We start from the raw sequence: 20,552 nt of genomic DNA, 5'->3' as shown, positions 1-20,552 counted from the left end.
TAAAGTTTGGGGGATCAAGTGAAAACCACAGTACAAGTTACTGAACAAGTACCAGAACGCTGGGATACAATTAAGACAGTTGTTATTGGAAAGTGTCAAACTATATAGTGGAAAGCCTAAAGCTGTAAGTGCCCACATTAAAATTCAAGGAAATAACTAGTAAAAAAAAAAAAAAAATACCTAGGAGTATCCTTCAACCATTCTAGAGAAAATAGAACAAGCCAAACCCCAAAGAAGTAGGCACTGAGAACCAATGGAGGGCAGGGCAGAAACGAATGAACCAGAGGCTACAAAGTACCATTATATCCGTTCAAATTTCCAGTCAAACCAACCAGAGAGAGAAACCACAATTAAAGATGTAAAAAGGGTTGTTAGGGAAGCATCCAATGAAACTCATGGAACCATTAGAGATTATTTCAAAAGCTTTTATTCAAAGATGCAACTGAAAAATCTAAAGGAAATAATTTCCAATATATATATATATATATATATATATATATATATATATATATATATAAAACCAAAATTGGACATAAGTTAGACAACTTAAAAGTTTGCAACCAGAAATTAAAATGAAGCAATTTGTTTTCAAAAGTTTGTCCACAAATCAAGAATGAATGAATGAATGAATAGGTAAATAAGCTAGTAATGTTTACTATTAGATGCCCCTCCACTCTCCCAAGACAGTTCCTAGCTGTCCTGGAATTCCCTCTGTAGATCATATTTTCCTAGATCTCAAAATTCACTGCCTAGACCTCTGCCTCCAGAATGCTGGGATTAAAGGTATGCTGGATTAAAGTGCCTGACACTATTGAATTTTAGTGAATCGTTATGGAAGAACCTATAGCAATACTTCTCAAGCCATTCCATGTATAAAAAGGGAAAGCAACACTACCAATTTCATTCAGTGATACTAGTATTTCTCTGGTGGTAAACCACATAAGCCAAACACTGTATACAAATATTGGCGATAAAAAAAAATAGAAAAGTTCAAATGAAATGTAAGTCCTTAAGAATGATACTATGGAATGGAGAGGTATGGCAATAAATAAATAAATAAATAAATAAATATCACTGCTATTAAGAAAATATGGGGTATGCTATAAAATGCCATGAGTCCGAAGTACTGATCTCCTGGACTCTATTTTGTCAAGTATTAAGACAGACTAATACTTTCCTAATGTTCATTATCTTCCTTCATTAATCAACTTGCATAGTACTAGTTCACTAAAACACGCACTAGCTAGATCAGAGAAAGTATTCAATCTTTATTAGTTCGCATGTGTTTAGCTTTCAAGTTTGAAAAGGACTGGCTATTCAGTCCAATATTTGGACATGCAAATTTTAATTTAGTAGTTAAACGTATTATTTCTCATATAAGAATTTAAAACTTCTAAACTAAAAGCAATGGTTGTTTCCAGTTCCAATCTCCTTTACGTACATGTTTCCAGTATCTCTCTACAGTTTCTAGAAAGGATACAGCGTGTATATTTTGTGTGTGTGAATGTATAAAATTTTATTTTGTGATCATTTGCTCTATTAAAACTAATGACACCTCCACCCCCCCACTCCACCTCCCCCCCAAAAAAAAAACTCAAAACCCTGTGGGCCATCTATATGCATATGGCTGTAATCTTTACTAACTGGGAATCCCTAGGTAAAGGATTACAAGTCCAAAGCCTGCACTGGCAATTTAATGAGACCCAGTCTCATAAAAAGAAAGAAAAGGGAGGGAAGGAGGGAGGGAAGGAAGGAGGGAGGGAGGGAGAAAGGAAAATTTAAAAGCTGAGAAGGTAGCTTAGTAGTATATACTGCTTGCCAGAATATTCCCAACAAAACACACACACATGAGATAGAGTGGAGGGGACGTTTTCCTTTCTCGCAGTTAATGCCCTTTACGCTCTTATTTTCCCCCTTCTTCTCTTTTCCTTTGTTTCATGCAAACAAACAAACAAAGAAACAAAAACAAAAGTTAAATTTAAAAAAAAAAACAAAAACAAAAAAACCTCTTATCTTCCGCTTACCAGCAGAGAGCGCTGGAGCCCTGTGCAACACAGGCCTCTTTCGGTCTCCCAAGAATAACTACCTTACGCCAGGCCGTAAATTTGTCTCTTTCGGGCACCCGTCGCGGACCAGCGTCTTGGCAACGGAAGCGCGGGTGAGACTGGCCCGCTCGAAGGCGGAAGCGGAAGTGTCTGTGCCGGGCGAGTGGGAAGTAGCGCTTCCGGGAGTGGCGATGGCCGCGCTGGCCCCTCTGCCGCCGCTGCCCGCGCAGTTTAAGAGCATACAGCACCATTTGCGAACGGCGCAGGAGCATGACAAGCGGGACCCCGTGGTGGCCTACTACTGTGAGTCCCCCCCGAGTCCCCGTCCTCCCTCCGTTCTTGAGGCCCGCCCCGCCCCGCCTCGCCCCCTGGCTTTAGACCTGAGCCTTGACCTCTGACTCGCCCAGGGGGACCCCAAGTGCTAGAGCTCCCCACGCCGGGCCTCGGAGCAGGACGAGCCCTCCTCCTGGGTGCTCTGCACACGCCTCCCGGCTGGCCTGTCTTCTGGGGATGAGAACCCCGATAGTCATAGGATTCCCGGAGATGGGCGGGAAGGGAGACGAATAGAAAAACATAACAAAAGCTGTGCGTTCTTCACGAGAGCCTTCAGGTCCCTTCCAAAACTCATAAACGGTTCAGTGGACAGTGTCTACTACTGCAAATTTGAATCTGACTGGCCTGGATTTGTTTTCCGTACTTCTCATTACCACCAGTAAGAATTTTTGAGTCATCCTTTAGCTATCCCGAAAGTTAAGAAGTTTAGTACCAATATTCCCAGTTTGAGATGAATGTACTCCTGAAGGGGACACAGTTGGAACTCCGTTCAGACATGTGGAGTTGGAGAAGTGGGTAGGACTAGTAGTTTTATGTAAACTCTGATTTGAATATTATACTCATATCTTTGTTGCAAGAAATGGCTGCGCTCTGAGTTTCTGAAGAACTTTCAGAGTAGAGAAATGATGTGTCCTCTGTTGTGGACATTGTTAGCAAAAACCTGGACCAAGCCAAGCCTTCCTTTGTGGACATGTATGTACCTCATTTCTCAAATGTGCGTGGATGTCCCTCCACCACCCACCAATAATTGCCATACTCCACTTGATTTACGATCTGAATTCCCACCTCTTCTGCGAGCCACAAGGTGACTATACTTCATTTTTTATAAAAACACCACCCACCAATAATTGCCATACTCCACTTGATTTACGATCTGAATTCCCACCTCTTCTGCAAGCCACAAGGTGACTATACTTCATTTTTTATAAAAATCGTAAGAGTATTGTTCCCACCATGCTCGTTCTTTTGATGATCTTCAAACATATCCTAATTATTGAGCCTTTTTACCTATTGCGGAGCATTCCTAAATACTGAAAAACAAACAAATAAACAACAACAACAACAGAAACCCAGCTCCTATGTTCATAGGACTACTGAGAGGAGGGCGTTTGAACAGTACTTGTGCATTTTATGCAGTAAGTCAGGAAGGGGCATGGAAGTACCACAGTATTGTAGAGGGGACACATTTTTCTGTGTTCAGAAACTCATTGCTCAGTTGACAATTGAAGCCAGACCTTTGTGCACAATTTTCGAAGAATATACCTTTAAAAGGAATAAAAGTCTGAAGGTCCAGAGGCAAGTTTAAAAGAGGAGTGAGGATATGGAGAGTATAGAACCAGGGGGAAATCGGTATACAACAAAGAGGCTGACTGGACTGTGGACCAGGGCCCTTTGTTTCCCTCTAAGCTAATCTTTATTCATGCACCTATTACAGTGCAACTTTGTGACTACCCAAGGTCTTTTCCTTCCCATGTCATTATGTTCATTCCTGCCCTTTGTTCTAAGCTTGTTTCCCCTGTTTTCTTTGTTTAAAAACAACAAAAACCAACCAAACAAAGAAAAACAAGAGAAATGTGTCTCGTGACAATCCCCTAAAATTAAGCCTTATAGCTCCCTGTCATAGGTAAACTTGAAGTGGGAGTCCACTCTTGTCCTCACCTTTCTGCCTGCTGTCGTCTGGTTCTCATAGGTGTTTCTATTTCAGAGGAATCCCTTCTCCCTAGTCATGAAGGGGCATGTTTATGACAAAGTCAGTTTGGCTGTCATGCAGTTGCTGTTATGAGACCTGCATACTGTCCGTACAGAGTTTAAGGGTGACAGGAGGTATGCACGCACTCACATTTGATGTTATTGAAGTTTTCAGTTTCGCTAACTTGGTGGCTGTGGATGCTGTCTCTTGGAAGTGATATTTGCAGTTCTCTGAGACTTAATGAGGTTCAACATCTATTCACATGCTAATTAAGCAAGTGCTTTTCTTTTGAGCTGCCTTTTGTTGCTTTTGCCCGGGCTTTTATTGAAATGTCATTTCCTAATAATATATACTAATCCTTTGTTGCATGTATTACAGCTATTTTCTCCCAGTTTAGAGTCTGGTTTTTCTTCAAGAAGTCTCTTTTCCAAAATGCTTGACATAAATTGTCTGTCAGTAGCTAGGATACATTCTCCTTTGCTAGGCCTTGATTTCTTTTGTGTCCTCACTTGGGATCTTTCTTCCTTAAGACTATAACTGGATCTCTTATCAACTATAGAAGCTCTTGTTGTTGATGCTGTTTTATTGTCGCTATTGTGAAGTTTCTATTACATGTGTGCTATCTTTTCCCTTTTAACTGTCTTCTCTTAAAAGCTCTCATATATTTCATTTGTGGTATGTTATGTAAATCCTTAAGGCCTTTTCTTCCACATATCTTTTGCTTAACACAGCTATTGAGTAGACATCAGCATTCACTTTTTTATTTCTGAGTACTGTTTGTTTTCAAATCTGTCTGCCCAATTCTGGTAGTTTCTTAGTACTATGTTCATCTTTAAACCTTTTAAGTTACATTCCTACACACACACCCTATATGCTCTAAAATCCAAAAGGGCTATTAATGTCAACATGACGACACAAGTAAAAAAATTCTCACTGAGAAACATGATCACATGCTCTGACTATTGAAATATATAAATTTTCCTCCTATGCCAAAGGGATGGGTGCTGGAGAGATTGCTCACTATGCAAACATGAGAGCTGCGTTCAGACCTCCAGCACCTGCATCAAAGATAGCATGCGTCAGGGAAGCGGGACCTGTAGAGACAAGGAGCATGCCTTCTGCCATATGACCCAGCCAGTGGGGATAAACTCCAGGTTCAGTGAGAGACCTTGTCTCAGAAAATGAGGCGGAAATCAACCAAGAAAAACTCCCATCTTTGATCCCTGCCTTCATACATGCCTGCAGAAGGATACAGATAAACACACAAAATGATCTGCCGTCTCTGTATGTAACATACTTAGGAAACAGAACTGTGTGTTGACTTGGATCTCTAGTACAGATACCATTATAATTAGGAGTTCCTAAGAATATGAAATCCAAAATATGTTATGTGTGTTATATTTATTACTGAGTAATTTTTAAAAAGTGATTCCTGGACTTAATAGGAATTCTCTTCTTTTGTTTTGTTGTTGTTACCTTAGTAGTCTTACTATTTCTAGGTTGCTTGCTCTTTTCTCCTTTTAAATCAGAAGTCAATGCTAAAATATATATTAGATTATTTTTGTCCCTCTTTAGCAGTACTAAGGCACTTATTGTTTTCTTGCTTGGACTATTTAACATACTCATAGCAAAATAGTGAATTCACCATAATTGAAAAATCTGTGCATTCCAAGAAAGAATCCCATAAGTTTGTCTTTTGGTGGTGTGGGGTTTTCAAACATAGTCTATAGCTCTGGTTTGCAGGTGTGAGATCCCATGGCCAGCAAGTTTGTTTTTTAATTACGAGTGTTTCTTTTGAGGTCAGTTTTGATCCATGTGCAGGTGTAAGAAATAATACAGAGAAAGCCTGTTGTTCCCAAAAATGCCGCATGACATCTCAGTCAGAAAATTGAAATTGGTACACTCCACCAATGTTTTTTTTATCAGATTTCCAAGTCTTACACGTATTTATTTATGTGTATATTCACTTAATTCTAAGCAGTTTTGTCAGTATTGGTTCCTATTCTTTTGTTTGTTTGTTTTGTTTTGTTTTCAAGACAGGGTTTCTCTGTATATCCCTGGCTGTCCTGGAACTCACTCTGTAGACCAGGCTGGCCTCGAACTCAGAAATCCGCCTGCCTCTGCCTCCCAAGTGCTGGGACTAAAGGCGTGCGCCACCACGCCCGGCTGGTTCCTATTCTTATCGTCACAGTCAAGACACAACAGCCTAAGAATTCATTTCAGAAAGCATGACCTGTTGGCAGTAAGGTGTTTGGCAAGAGGATGTCCAAACAGGATTTGTCCTTGGGATACACTTGGTTTATTCATACAGAGATTCCGTGTAAATCGTGATAATATTGAAGTTAACTAGGCATCTTCCCGAGTGGTGAACAGTTGTTTAGGCAGAAATGCTGCTGCGGGGTTCCAGTGCTGATTCTTCTACAAGGACTGAGAAGCTTAAAGCCTCCACCCACATCCACCATAAAGTCCTTCAGTTGTGGTGGACTGTAAGGATGGCACTTGATGGAAGTTCTGGAGGTCCTTGAAAGCATAGACCAATGGCCAGTGCTGACAAGTGAGCCCAGTGACAGCGCTGGAAAGTTCAGTGGTCACCAAGGCCAAGGCCAAAGTCTCACAAAGTCTGCACACAGTCTCATGTCCTCCTACCAAAGAATATCAGCACAGAAGCTAGAGAAGCCATTGGGGGAGCAGTGTGATCCTAGAGACAGTCTGGTAGCTTTGTGCTCCCAGGGCTCAGAGCTTGGGACTGGTTCACTAGCACATCAACAACACCTTGGAGTCATGTCATTAAAATATAAGGCCTGTTCTGTGCTAGGCTCTTGTGTTTAAGGTATCTGGGCTGCCAGGTAGCCTGCCTAGAGCTTCCTGCAGAGTTCACAGCCAACCTGGGCTACCTGAGAGCTGCCTCCCAAAAGAAGCAGTGCTAGGGAGGTAGCTCCCTGTTGAGCAACTGCCTAGCACGTGTGGGGCCCACACACTGCACAAGCCTTGCTATAAATAAAGGAGGTGGAAAATTTCAAAGCACAGAGTGTGTGGTGTGGTGTGTGTGTGTGTGTGTAAATATATCACAAATGTATAAATACATATGAAAATAGTGACTTCACTGGTAGAAATTATTGATGAAAAATGGCAAAGTGCATTTTATAAGATAACAAGCTATATAAAAATGTAGGACAAAGAATAAGCAGTAGCATATGTACGACATATGTACATATGTATATGTATATGTACGACATTTTTGCTTCTGATTGCTTTTTTCACTTTCTCTAACTTGACATTTCATATTGTAAAAATAAATAAAACCATTAAAAACTGAAATCAAAACTACTAAAAGGCATAGGCAGTGAGGAGCCTCAAATGCTAATCAAAAATTAGCAGGGTCTTTTAAAGTTTCCCCCTCCTTTCTTTAATAAAACCAGAAAATATTTGAGTCCTCACTAACAAAATTGCATTATAACAATTTTGACACTACCAGATTTGATACTATAGGCCAAATCCAGAAAGATCTCTTTTTAAGTTGACTGTAACTAAAAATATGAACATTACAGTTTGGCTTTTAAAGATTCTTCTAGGGGGTAGCATTGTAAAACCATACACCTTCAGTGACCTTGAGAACAGTTTCTTGGGACTTCATTTGTTTACGTGATCACAGAAAGATTAAGTAGTTCCTCTGGAAGTTGTGAATACATGCAACTGTTTCAGTCAGATATAATATAACATATTAAAGCAGAAATTTTTTTATTCATTTTTTACACCCCAGATTTTATTTCCTCTTCCCCCCAGTTCTTCCCCCCCATCAAACCTCCTGACTGTACCACATCCCATACCTCTTCCCCACCCCCTCCCCTCCACCCACCCCAACCCCCATCTCCATGAGAATGTCTCTACCCCCACGCCCCACCCCACCTGACCTCTTAAACTCCCTGGGGCCTCCAGTCTCTTGAGGGTTAGGTACATCTTCTCTGAATGAACCCAGACCTGGCAGTCCTCTGCTGTATATGTGTTGGGGGCCTCATATCAGCTGGTGTATGCTGCCTGGTTGGTGGTCCAGTGTTTGGGAGATCTTGGGTCTGCGGGTCTGGGTAGGAGGGAGTCCAGGTCAATTGAGACTGCTGATCCTCCTACAGGGTCACCCTCCTCCTCAGCTTCTTTCAGCCTTTTAATCACAGGGGTCAGCAGCTTCTGTCCACTGGTTGGGTGCAAAAGCACCTTCAGCTGCTTGTTGGGTCTTCCGGAGTACAGTCATGCTAGGTCCCTTTTGTGAGCATGCCATAGCCTTAGTAATAGTGTCAGGCCTTGGGGCCTCCCCTTGAGCTGGATCCCACTTTGGGCCTGTCACTGGATCTTCTTTTCCACAGGCTTTTCTCCATTTCCATCCCTGTGGTTCTTTCAGACAGGAACAATTATGGGTCAGAGTTGTGACTGTGGGATGGCCCCCATCTCCGTCATTTGCTGCCCTCTCTTCCTGCTGAAGGTGGGCTCTTTTAAGTTCTGACATTTCATCTCAGGACCCTTTGAGTGCTGAGAGTCTAACCTCCCAGGTCTCTGGTACATCCTACCTCCTAAGGCTGCCTGTTTCCATTCTCTCTGGTGGCCCTCGGGGCATCAGTTCTTTCTCTTTCCCTCACCCAGTACAAGATCAGGTTACCCTCTTCTCTTCTCTCTCTCTCTCTCTCTCTCTCTCTCTCTCTCTCTCTCTCTCACACACACACACACACACACACCCCTAGCCCCCCCTCCCTTCCATCCAGGTCACTCCCCTCCCTCCTTGTGATTGCTTTCTTCTCTTTCCCAAGTGGGACTGAGGCATCCTCACTTGGACCCTTCATCCTGTTGACCTTTTTAAGGTCTGTGGACTGTATCTTGGGTATTCTCTCTCTCTCTCTCTTTTTTTTTTTTTTTTTTTTTTTGCTAATAATACATGTTAGTGAGTATATACCATGCATGTCCTTTTGGGTCTGAGTTATCTCATTCAGGATGATATTTTCTAGTTCCATCCATTTGCCTGCAAAACTCAGGATGTCCTCATTCTTAATAACTGAGTAAGTATTCCATTATGTAAATGAACCACATTTTCGGTATCCGTTGTTCTGTCATTGGACATCTGGGTTGTTTCCAGCTTCTGGCTATCACAAATAAGGTGATATTCATTACGAATATAGTGGAACGTGTGCTTCTGTGGCATGGTAGGGCATCTTTTGGGTATATTCCCAAGAGTGGTATAGCTGAGTCTTCCAATTTTCTGAGGAACCTACAGACTGATTTCCAGAGTGGTTGTACCAGTTTGCAATCCCACCAGCAATGGAGGAGTGTTTCTCTTTCTCTACATCCTTGCCAACATGTGTTGCATTATTTTTATTTGTGCAAGTATAAGGACACCCATGTCTTGTTCTATAACTGTAGTCATTTTAGTAATTTGAATTTTCTCCTCTGTTTAAATAAAGCTCTTCAGAAAAAAGCTGGGATTGCAGGAATACAGTCTGTGCAACCCGTCAACTTTCATTTCCATCTTTGCCATCCCAGAGAATTCAAGCCAGTTGGTACTGCTTACTTTTCATAATAGTTACATTTGACTGCTCAGAGGTGAAAACCTGCTTCCTTTCTGAATAGCAGCAGACTAACTATAATTGGCTTCGGTAAATATGCTGGCTAAATTCTCCTTCATTTAGCTGATAGGATTACCTTTTTTTTTTTTTTTTATACTAGGGCTTATCAAGTTTTGAGGAGGGAGTGCTTTTGTTTATTGAGACTCAATTTATTACCATTTCCTTTTGGAAAGAGGGCTGGACATCATGGAAGAGCAGTTCTTTGTTGACAGGACTACCTGGCACATTTTAGAAAGTTTTTGTTAAGTGGCTACAATTTCCCCACACTGCATTCACTGGGAAAGTGGCTCAGTTGTAATGTGCTTACCATACACGCATGACGGCCCAACTTTGATTGCTAACACCCACATAAAAGCCAGGCAAGTCAGAGTTCCTCTGTAATCCCAGCACTCAAATGCAGAGACAGGTGAATATCAGGAACTGATTAGGCAGCCAGACTATCTAATTAGCAAGCTGTAGGTTCAGTTAAGAGACCTTGGCTCAAAAGAAAACAGAAAAACAAACAAACAGAAATGTGGCGGACATTGAAGGTAAACTTTACCCAACATTGCCTTTTGGTATTCGTCTGCACGTAACTCAATACTCCACCATGTTTTTCCTGCTCCCTCTAGAAGCAATGGCCAGTACTGTTTTGCCACCTTTGAGAAACATAGGTCAAAATAATGCATGGGTTTTGGTTTTTAGAAACTTTCTAATACTTAACAAAAGAATAAAGAATCACATAACTTCCTACTTATAATCCTTACACTACTATTGTTTGAAGTGACTAAAATGTAACACTGTGTGCAAATTCACACCTGCAGTCTTCTGTAACTTTATGTGCCAACTGACATCCTTAGGCTTCAGTTCTTTTGAGAGAAAAAAAATGCTGAATTATGTCCGAAGGGAAGGTTATGAACCACACAGCTCTGAAGTGGGACAGTGTCCAAATGGAAGGGCATCCTGAGACCCAGGAGCCCAGGAGCCACACAGTTCTGAGAGGAAGCCTTCTCAGGAAGCAGAGATGTTGCAGCTCCATCCTGATTTGATGGCGGTTGTGCTTCTTTATATTCCCATTCACAATGCATGAATGTGATCCCATAGTTACCAGCATTTGCTGGTTTTCGTCTTAGCCATTCTGATTGAGATAAGGCAAAGAATCCTCAGTGTAGTTTGACTCACATTTCCACAATGATTGACAATGTTGAGATGTTTTTTATTTGTTGATTGACTCTTGAATTGTTTTGAACAACACGCATTTGTTTACTTATTTCTTAGATTTTTTTCAATGTTCTATATATCCTGAATATTAATTTCCCAGATATATAGATAGCAAAGATTTTCTTGTGTTCTGCAGGTTGTCTCTTGTTTGGTAACTACTTTGCTGTGTAATCTTAAGTAATTAACATTTGTCATTTCTTGATGTTCTTCTCTAAGCTATTTTGAATCCTGTTCTTAAAGTCTTTGCCTCTGGTGCGAAGGGTTTCCCTGTGGCTTCAAGGCTTTGACTGGGGACTTGGATCCATCTTCAGTTGAGATTCAGAGCCATAGAGCCAGAGATTGACACTTTTACATCTGCCTCTCCAGGTCCCTAGTACTATCTGTTTAAGAGTCCGTCTTGTCTCTGACATACAAGTTTCGCACCTTTGAGAATCAGATGGCAGGAAGTGTGCACTTTATTAGTAATCTTGAGCCAAAAGTAATATCAGCTTTACACAATATTTTTGTGGTGAACTACTTTGATGTTACCACTTTTAAATGATTATGTAAATACATGATCTTAAATACTTACTTAATGCTAGTTATCTTTAAGTTGCTATTACTCCAGATCACTGGAGTCTTCAAGAACATAGATTCTTGAGTCTTATATTTTTAATTGGAGTAAGTAGTTAGTATTGATAATTACTAATGTGCTTGAATTCAAATACTCTTGGAAAAACCTGAAAACTCAAATACAACACTGATAGTGAGAGCATCTGACTCTTTGACAGATAATTGGGGTACTCTTTGGTGTGGTGGGGGGCAAGGGTATGGGTGTGTAAGTGAGTGTTTTTTACCTGCCTGTTTGTCAGTGTGGCATATGCATGCAGTGCCTGCAAAGGCCAGAAGAAGGCATCCAGTCACTTAGAATTGAAATTACTGAGCTGTACTCCTTATCGGTGCTGAGAGTAGAACCCAGATCCATTTGACATCTCAACATTGCCAGTCATTGTGGAAATGTGAGTCAAATTACACGGAGGATTCTTCGCCTTATCTCAATCAGAATGGCTAAGACGAAAACCAGCAAATGCTGGTAACTATGGGGTCACATTCATGCATTGTGAATGGGAATATAAAGAAGCACAACCGCCATCAAACCCAGTGCTCTTAACCACTAAGCCGTCTCTCCACTCCTCTCCAGCATTTGTTTTTGTTTTGTTTAAGAATTCTGTCAGTCTCCCAGTAATATTTATAATATAATTAATATGTATTTCTTATTTATTAGTAACCATTATAAAGTTTTCATTAAGGCATTACAGTCTGCCATCATACATTATATAACTTTACACATAAAGTATTTATTGTTTTTTTCCTGCCTTTTCTCTATAGTTGGTATAGTGTTCATACATATGTCATATACCCTGTATTTTTGTTACTTTTTATTTTATATTTTTTATATTTTTACTTTGAACCCTTATTCTATAAAGTGAGAAGCCAGTTTTTCCTGTGTTTGACCACATAAGTACCATTTTTCATCAGTCTCCTTCCTTTTTGAATGAAGGCATTCCTTTTCTCTCCCAGAGCTCTGCCTGCCATTTCCTTCTTCATTCCATGCTGAGGCTGCTTCGGCCTCTGCTGCAGGAAGTGGGCTTTCACCTCAGCCTTTCTTTTGGACAGATGCACTTGCAGGGTGCTGGACTTGACAGCTTGTTTTTCCTTTCACCTCCTTTTGAATCCCTTCATTTGGAATCTAGTCACCTGTAAGCTAAACACTTGACACTTTCCTGGACCAGCAGAGGCTGGCTTTTAGGTTGTTTGTCTTTCTTCTTAAGATTGTTTTCTCCCAGTTTTATTTTGGGTGGTTTCTGATGCTATTTCTAAGGCTTACTCACACAGACACACACACACACACACACACACACACACACACACACACACACACACACACACACACACACCCCCCCCCCCCCACTCACACACACACACACACCCCCCCCTTCCCCCCCCCCCCCCCTTCCTCTCTCCATCTGTCCCTCTCTTTTGCTCTCTATGGTTATCCTGTACTGCTAATCATAGCAAGTAAATTTTTCAGTTTGGATGAGTTTTTTCTAGGTGTTACAGTTGAGTCCCTTTGTGTATATTTCTCTGTTTCTTCTCTGTACTAGTTTTTGTTTTGTTTTGTTTTTTAATGTTTTAATATTAGTTCCCTAGTATTTGATTGTCATCTGGTATTTCCTGCATTTTAACATCGCTTGATCTGCTTGAAGTGTTGGCTTACTGCTTTATTCGTCATATTTTCACACCTGTATGCTTTAGTAATTCTTGCTTGGACATAGGACACTCTGAAAAGATTTGATCTGGCCAACATTCAAGGTATTTGTGGTTCCTTGGATCATCTGTGCTTTGTTCTTTTGTTTGTTTCCCAGTAATGTCACCATTGTTGTTTCTAGCTCTGTGTGGAGCATGGTACAGTAGCCTTTGGAGAGGATGGATAAAACAGGCTTTTCTTTAGGGACAGGTTAGCCCCACTACTAAAATGTGGTTTCAGAGTCTCCTGAATATTCTGGATAAATATCCAGGACTCTCCACGGTCTAGTTGGAACATAAATGTATTCTAGCACTGTGTGTATGCTTGAGAAGAGGTAGACACATAGCCTTTGTGCATTCTTTGGCCCTGTGGAATTTCCCCCTGTACAGACCTGTAGTAGTGTTCAGCCAACTTCAACTATGTTTAGCTGCACAAACCAATGGACTTCTTTTTGTATGGGTTCCTCCAGGTCATTACTCTGACCTTCAACTTAAAACTGCCTCATTCTCCATGAACTCTTTCTTTGTTGTTGTTGTTTTTAAATTTAATTAATTATTTATTTTACTTAGTCACTTTATACATACTGCTCACTGCAGTATGTCTGGTCTCCTGATCACCCCTCCCCCCATCCTCCCCCTATTCCCCACTCCTTTCTTGAGACAGAGGGAGGGAACTGAGTGGGAAAGGGGATGGGGGGCAGAATGGGGGATTCGGGATCAGGTGTGGGGATGGACAGGAAGGATGGACAGATGGCCATGAGAATGAGTGGAGATCTGCAACTGACAGGGTGGGGTGGGAGAGCACGTCTCCAGGAAGAGACAGAGACCTGGGGTAAGGGAGGCTCCTAAGTGAACTGTTGTTCCCAATTCTACCAGACGACATACTGTCCTTGCTTGCAACTGTTGTCCTTCCTCTGGAATTTAAATGTGTTCATGCACAGTGCTGGGCTGATCTTAGGTGTGCCATGCTTGTGTCTTTTCTCTAGATACCCTGGATGGTTTCTGCTGTTAGGAAATGTATTTTATGTATTATGTTCAGATATCTTTCTAAGGCCTAGGCTGGCCTTGAACCTGGCAATTCCCTTGCCGCAGCCTTACAAGTACAGGTCTGCTCCCCCCAGTGCAGCTTATGGTGTCATTTGAGTAGTCAGTTGCCATGCACTGCCTGCTGTGCATCAGCACAAGGCTACTCCATAATCTTACATGTGAGTGTTGGCTGATTTAGTACATACTTTAAAACCTAGATGTACTAATTCATAAGTAGTTGTACCATGACAGGAGCTGCAAGATCCTTGTTTGATGAAGGGTGCATATACACCCTTTAGTAGACATTCATTTATTCTGCCTGCCTTGTTCGTTGTTTTGATTTGTATCAAACTTTGTATATTGTCAGGGGAAGAGATTGTTGCTGCAGTTTTACTTTGGGAAGTAGTAAAATTATACCTGCTATAAAACAGTACATAGAGCCGGGCGTGGTGATGCATGCCTTTAAACCCAGCACTTGGGAGGCAGAGGCATGCGGATTTCTGAGTTCGAGGCCAGCCTGGTCTACAGTGTGAGTTCCAGGACAGCCAGGGCTACACAGAGAAACCTTGTCTCGAAAATAAAACAAAAACAAACAACAACAACAACAACAAAAAAAAACCCTAAAAAATCAGTGCATATTATTCAGTGTTTGACTCAGTAGTTGCTGTACAAAGGATAATACTGAGCATATAACAGGTACATACTTGAAATAGTATAGTATTTTCAGTTCTACTTTTTGAAATATATTTTGTTTTTAAATGTCAATATTCTAGTATTTCAATGCCATGTCCCTTTAATATAATATTTTAATAAAATAAAACCTTACTCTTCACTGGTGTGTTGTGTGTATATACACATATATATTAAAATTTTATACTTACATCATGTTAGGCATTTTTACATTTCTCTTGGATAAGCAAGATCTATTAGAATATTTATATTCAGAGTCTGGAACCTTTAATAATGCATACTTTCATGATTAGTGAATGTTTCTCTCCTGAATGCCTCACATTAAACTAAAGTTGGAATGGAAAGTACTTAATCCTTTTGTAAACATACCTCATTACTCATCATTACATAATATTTATTTATATAAACGAACAAAAAGAGACCATGAATTTGAAAAAGAGTGGGGTGGAGATATATGTGGAAGTTGGGAAAGGAACCATTATAATCTCAGAAAACAATTAAATTCTCCATCTCTCTCGCCTAGAAGAAATTCCAACATGAAATATCCTTGTAGACAACGTTAGCTACAAACATTTGTTCTACCTTAATAGGTGTTTTCAATGTTGCACATTCATTTTTATTGTATTTCTGTTTCTATTATGAATTGGTTTTCTCAGACATCTCTTTGAAAGTGGTCCTTTTTTCCATCCATATGGCAAAAGATGCTTTCTAATTTTCTTTCATACAGAGATTTAATTTTTTTGTTTTTGTTTTTTAAATCAGTATTGGAGAATGTATCTTCTATTACTCATTTCAAACTTCAAATTGTAAGACACTTAACTAATACATAAATGTTAAATCAGAGTCTGAGAGGATCTAGGGAGTCCCAGGCCAGCCTGACATGCATAGCAAGATTCTTATCTCAAAAAGCCAAAAGAAAAATGCATTGTAAAATTAAATATGGTTGCAGAGATAGCTGAAAGAAGAAAGATTATACTTTAAAAGTGGAAAGAGTCTCAAGAACTGGACACCTGGAGTGGTGCATATAGTTTTAAATGTTAGAAGCCTAGAGTGGTGCATATAGTTAAATGTTAGAAGAACAGAGTATTGCATTCACAGTTGTGCTTGACAGATTTCCTTCCCTATGTGTATCCACTGGAGATGCTGGAGATGGTAATTCAGTTCTGGAACGGCAGTGTGTGTGAGCATAGCATAGCAGTGCAGAGGTCCGTAAGTATGCCGCTTTATATTTGAATTAGATTGGCTTGCTTATTACAGAAGATTCAAACTAATGATCCAGTTAAATAAGGGTTTACTCCCTGATTAAAAGAAAGACTTGTTAGCAGTACAAATTGTCGGTGAATCTCTATAAAGTTACTAGGGCCCCATGCTAGTGTAGTTTCAGAGCTAGCAGCTAGCACATTGCAAAGGCTGCATGTAGCCCTAGGTCAACACTAGAGTTGAGTTATGAAGTGGTAGTGTTCTACACAGCAAGGAAGAGGTGAAGGAAGTGAGTGAAGGTGAGTGAAGGAAATTCCCTGCCATTTATGACTGGAAAGAGACTTTATGAAAGTCTCTCCCAGCAGTTTCTGGTTCTGTAAAGTTAGGTTTAGTTCTCATACAAGGCCGTACTTTTGTTTTGAGCATTGCAAAATGCAATGCTCATTTCAAAGTATATACATGTCTGCATAGCAAAAAGATGGGAAGCTGCCATACGAGAAGGCACCCAGCAGTCTCTAGTGTCCATGTTTCAGGAGTATCCCAGATGGACAAAGTCCCTGAGATCCACAGGTCATTGCAGACATGATAATATTGGGTGGCAGAGGACACAAGCAGCCCCAGAGAGTTGGGAAGACACTGAAGAGAGATTAAATTAGATAACAGCAGAATTTGTAAATCCCAGATAGGCATTCTGGGGGGTGGGGGGGTGTTAAAAAATAATGGTTACCTGAGGACTACAATCCTGATGCCCTGAAGTGATAGCACGTTTCAGTTAGGACGAAGTATGGGGACCAAGGAAGCACTTGGTGGATGCTAATTCTGAAGCAGTATGTGAAGAAGAGGCTTGGCCTAGATTAGGGCCAAAAAATATTTGATTGCTGGAAAAATTGGTGTACAGTTTTGTCACGTTTTTCATCTACCCTGAAGGACTAGATATATGTATTGAACACCAATCTCCAATAATATTGTCTATAATTAACTACATATTGTTGTATTAACTTTAAATGAATACATAAAAGTAAATATTTTAGATATATGCAAGTGCTTGCATATATCATAGAAATAACTATATAGTGGTACTTTGTTTTAAACGCACCTTCGAGTATCTCTCAGTGCAAATGGCACTAGGGAGTTCTACCTCTCGTTTTTCTCTAACCCAAGGAACTTGCAGATATGTGCACGGGAAGTACTGTAACATAAAGTTAATTGTAACAGTCAACTTTTAGAACTGCCTCAGTGTGTATTTGCTAGAAGAACCCATGTGTGGTGTGAAACAGTAGTCCTACAGTCTCCAGGACATGCTGAGATTGTAGAAGGAGGAATTACAGACTTCGTGTGTATGTTGATCCTGTAAAGTCACCACCATAAGCATTTCTAGTTCTCCACACTGGAAACTGTTGAAACTGGGATGTTTGATAAAGAGGGCTTCAGTTTTAGCCTTATGTCAAATGCTTTTATTAGTTTTTAAAGAGGTGTATTTATTTAAAGGGAAAGAGTACATTGGAATGACTGAACCAGCTCTTCCTATAGACTTCAGCTCAAGCCTCTGTTGGCACCACCCTAACCCAAGTTGTCTATCAGCTCCACTAATTTGGCAAGCACTCTATACATGGGATTGTATTTTATGGTGCTTTGTCTTGTGTCTTGTCTTGTCTCTTAATGCTTTGACTCACCAGTTAAATTATATATCCTTTTGACACCATAGGGCTACCTAGTTTTTTATTTGTTTTTAACATGTTGGGAAAAGAAGGCCTTACTTGTAAAGATGTATTAGCATGATGCCTGTCTTGCATTTTTAGGTAAGATTTTGTGTTTTTTATAAATAAAATCCATAAGAAATCTCATCTTTATTTTAAATGTATATGGATTCTTATTTTCTTACTAGGAAAAATATTTTAAACATTCGGTCACTTAAAGGAAATATTTAAAGTATAAAAGTTCAGGTGTTTCCTATCTCATAAGCTGGTGCTTTTAAAAATCCAGAAAGCTGGACCAAAGGTAAAACCTAGAGCCAAGAAAGCAGTGTGGTTGGCGTGTCTCAGCAGGCAGAGCATGAGACAAGAATACTGAAGATCCGTGTTCCCAGTCGTGCTGTGTGTTCTGGAAAGGGCGTGTAGGAGAAGACATACTCAGCTGTGAAGACTAAGACAGTTCACAAACCAGACGCTGGGAACAAGAGTGGTGGTTCCTTAGCCTGTATGATGCAAAGGCTCTTGAGCCTCAGGGGCAAAAAAGAAAAAGAAAAAAAAAGAAAAAAAAAAAGCCCTGCAGTAGGTACCACTCCTAGTGTCCAGTCAGCAGTGCCTACCTCAAGAACAGCAACTATCAAAGCCCAGACACAAGGATGGTGAGATAGAAGTAATGGAAAAAGGAAAATGCAAAATTATCAAACAGCTAAAATTGATCAAAAAGCTGTGGACTCATGACTTACACATTTTGCCAAAAATCAAAGCTGTTCCCCAGGTCCAGGTCTTTGGGCCTTTCACTTACATCCTAACCAGTGGGAGTTATCCCTAAGAGTGGGTGTTGTAAGTTTCTTAACCATGGATCTAATTAAATAACCGATGAATGTTTTTCTAAAGTTTAGAAATTTAAAGCCAACATGTGTTTTTCTTTTCTGTATAGGTCGTTTATATGCTATGCAAACTGGAATGAAGATTGATAGTAAAACTCCCGAGTGTCGTAAATTTTTATCAAAGCTAATGGATCAGTTAGAAGCTGTAAGTTACACACTACTAACTTACTATCTGGCTGTTTTATATGGCATTTTATTTTGTATGTTTATGCATGTATTTTCTGTTATTTCAGTTCTTCCTCTTAACAACACTTAGCAATGTTACATTATACCTGGAGAAAAATGAGTAATCTTAAAAATCCCATCCAGGGGAGTTTCAGGTATAAGGTAGGCCCAATTATTGTTGCATCCACATTATCATAGATGGCTTTCTGCTCATCCTTTCATAAGTAGTAAGGCCTTTATTGCCTTCCTTCACATAATCATGTGGGTTGTTGATTGAACAATTCTTAATCGCTCTTACTGTAATAAAGTGGGCTACCTAGTGAAAGAAATCATGAAGAAACAGGTACCAATTGCTTATTCTCTTTCCCTTTTTACTGGCAAGCCACAGACCTTCCTCTACTTGTTGCATGGTGGTGGGGTGGCTAACGACTCTGACCCTTCAATAGGGTTTAACTTTACAGGTTACTGTGCAGGTCAATTGAGGGAAAATGGAGTTGTTTAGATTGGATGTCATTGAATAAAGCATGCAATGCCAACCATTAATCGTCTTAGTAATCAGGGTTTACTCTTTGCCCTGCTATCCAGGTGTATGGTTAGTTTGTATTGGCACTTGATATAACTTAAGTCACTGGAAAGAGGGAAACTCAGTTGAATTGCTTTGATGAAATTGGCCTGTGGGCATGTCTATGAAGAATTGTCTTGATTAATAATTGGTGCAAGAGGTTTCAGCCCACTGTGGGTGATACCATCCTTACTTAGGCAGATGGGTGTGTAAGAAAACTTACTGAAGAGAACCAGAGAGCAAGCCAGTTAGAAACATTCTTTCAGTTTCTGCTCTAGGATTTTGCCTTCAATTCCTGCCCTGACTTTCCTTAAAGATGGATTGTAACCTGGAAATGTAAGCCAAATAAACCTTTCCTTCCTCAAGCTGCTTTTGGTCAATGTTTTTATCACAGCAACAAAAACCTTAGAGCCCAGTTGTCATTGGCAGCCATAGATCTTGTGCCCTCGTGTCTGGCTTGCTGAAGTTGTCTCCTGGTTTCTAGTGTTGCTTCCATGGTACAAGGTGAAGTAGAGTGCTATGAAGTAGAGTGCTATGAAGTAGAGTGCTATGGCAGGGGTGCTGCTGGGGAAGGTGGGGGATGACTCTCACACGTAGAATTTGTAAAATTCCTCCTTTCACAGGCATCCATACAGAATATGTCTCTTTCACACTAGTAATAACAACCAAGATAAAAATTCAGGATGAGCAGAACTCAGTTCTTTGCAATTCATATAGTCACATTTATGTAGGGACTCACGTGGAGTTTAAATAATGTCAGGTAAGTTCATTCATATGAATGCATATTTCTATGATACATTGTTTGCATTATACTCTAAAACCATTAATATGTCATGGTTTTATCAGAATTTTTTGCTTGATGAGAATAAGATGAAGTAGTGTATTCTCACTAATTTTTTAAATCTAAATCTGGTTTTGCAAGTCTTTTTTCAGCTTGAACACAGTAAATTGTATTCTGTGAGCATTTGAGTGCTTTTCTACTGTTTTTCAGAATCAGATTAGTCAAAATTACCTTAAATTCCAACATTACATATATCACTTCTGATCTTTATATTATTCTATTTTAATTTTTAAGGTTTTACTTTAGCTTGCTTAGTATACAAGCCTGATATGTGTATGCATGTGTGCACACACACATAAGTGTGTTTGTATGCATGTATGTGTTCCACATGTG

At 40.1% G+C, this 20,552-nt stretch overlaps 1 protein-coding gene across 1 annotated transcript in view; it reads left to right on the top strand.

Moving 5' to 3' along the window:
• Positions 1–2,143: 2,143 nt before the first annotated feature.
• The window catches only part of Vta1 (vesicle trafficking 1), a 49,613-nt gene continuing 31,204 nt past the window's right edge, over positions 2,144–20,552 (top strand). Inside the window, exons 1-2 of the mRNA XM_021221420.1 lie at positions 2,144–2,348; positions 18,702–18,796. Coding sequence (XP_021077079.1) covers positions 2,237–2,348; positions 18,702–18,796 — 207 coding nt within the window. The 5' untranslated portion in view covers positions 2,144–2,236. The remainder of the gene's footprint in view (positions 2,349–18,701; positions 18,797–20,552) is intronic.

This window comes from Mus pahari, chromosome 21 (genome assembly GCF_900095145.1).
Source record: "Mus pahari chromosome 21, PAHARI_EIJ_v1.1, whole genome shotgun sequence".
Lineage (NCBI taxonomy): Eukaryota > Metazoa > Chordata > Mammalia > Rodentia > Muridae > Mus > Mus pahari.
Note: the sequence above shows the minus strand (reverse complement) of the source record. Positions and strands in the feature narration are given on the sequence as shown.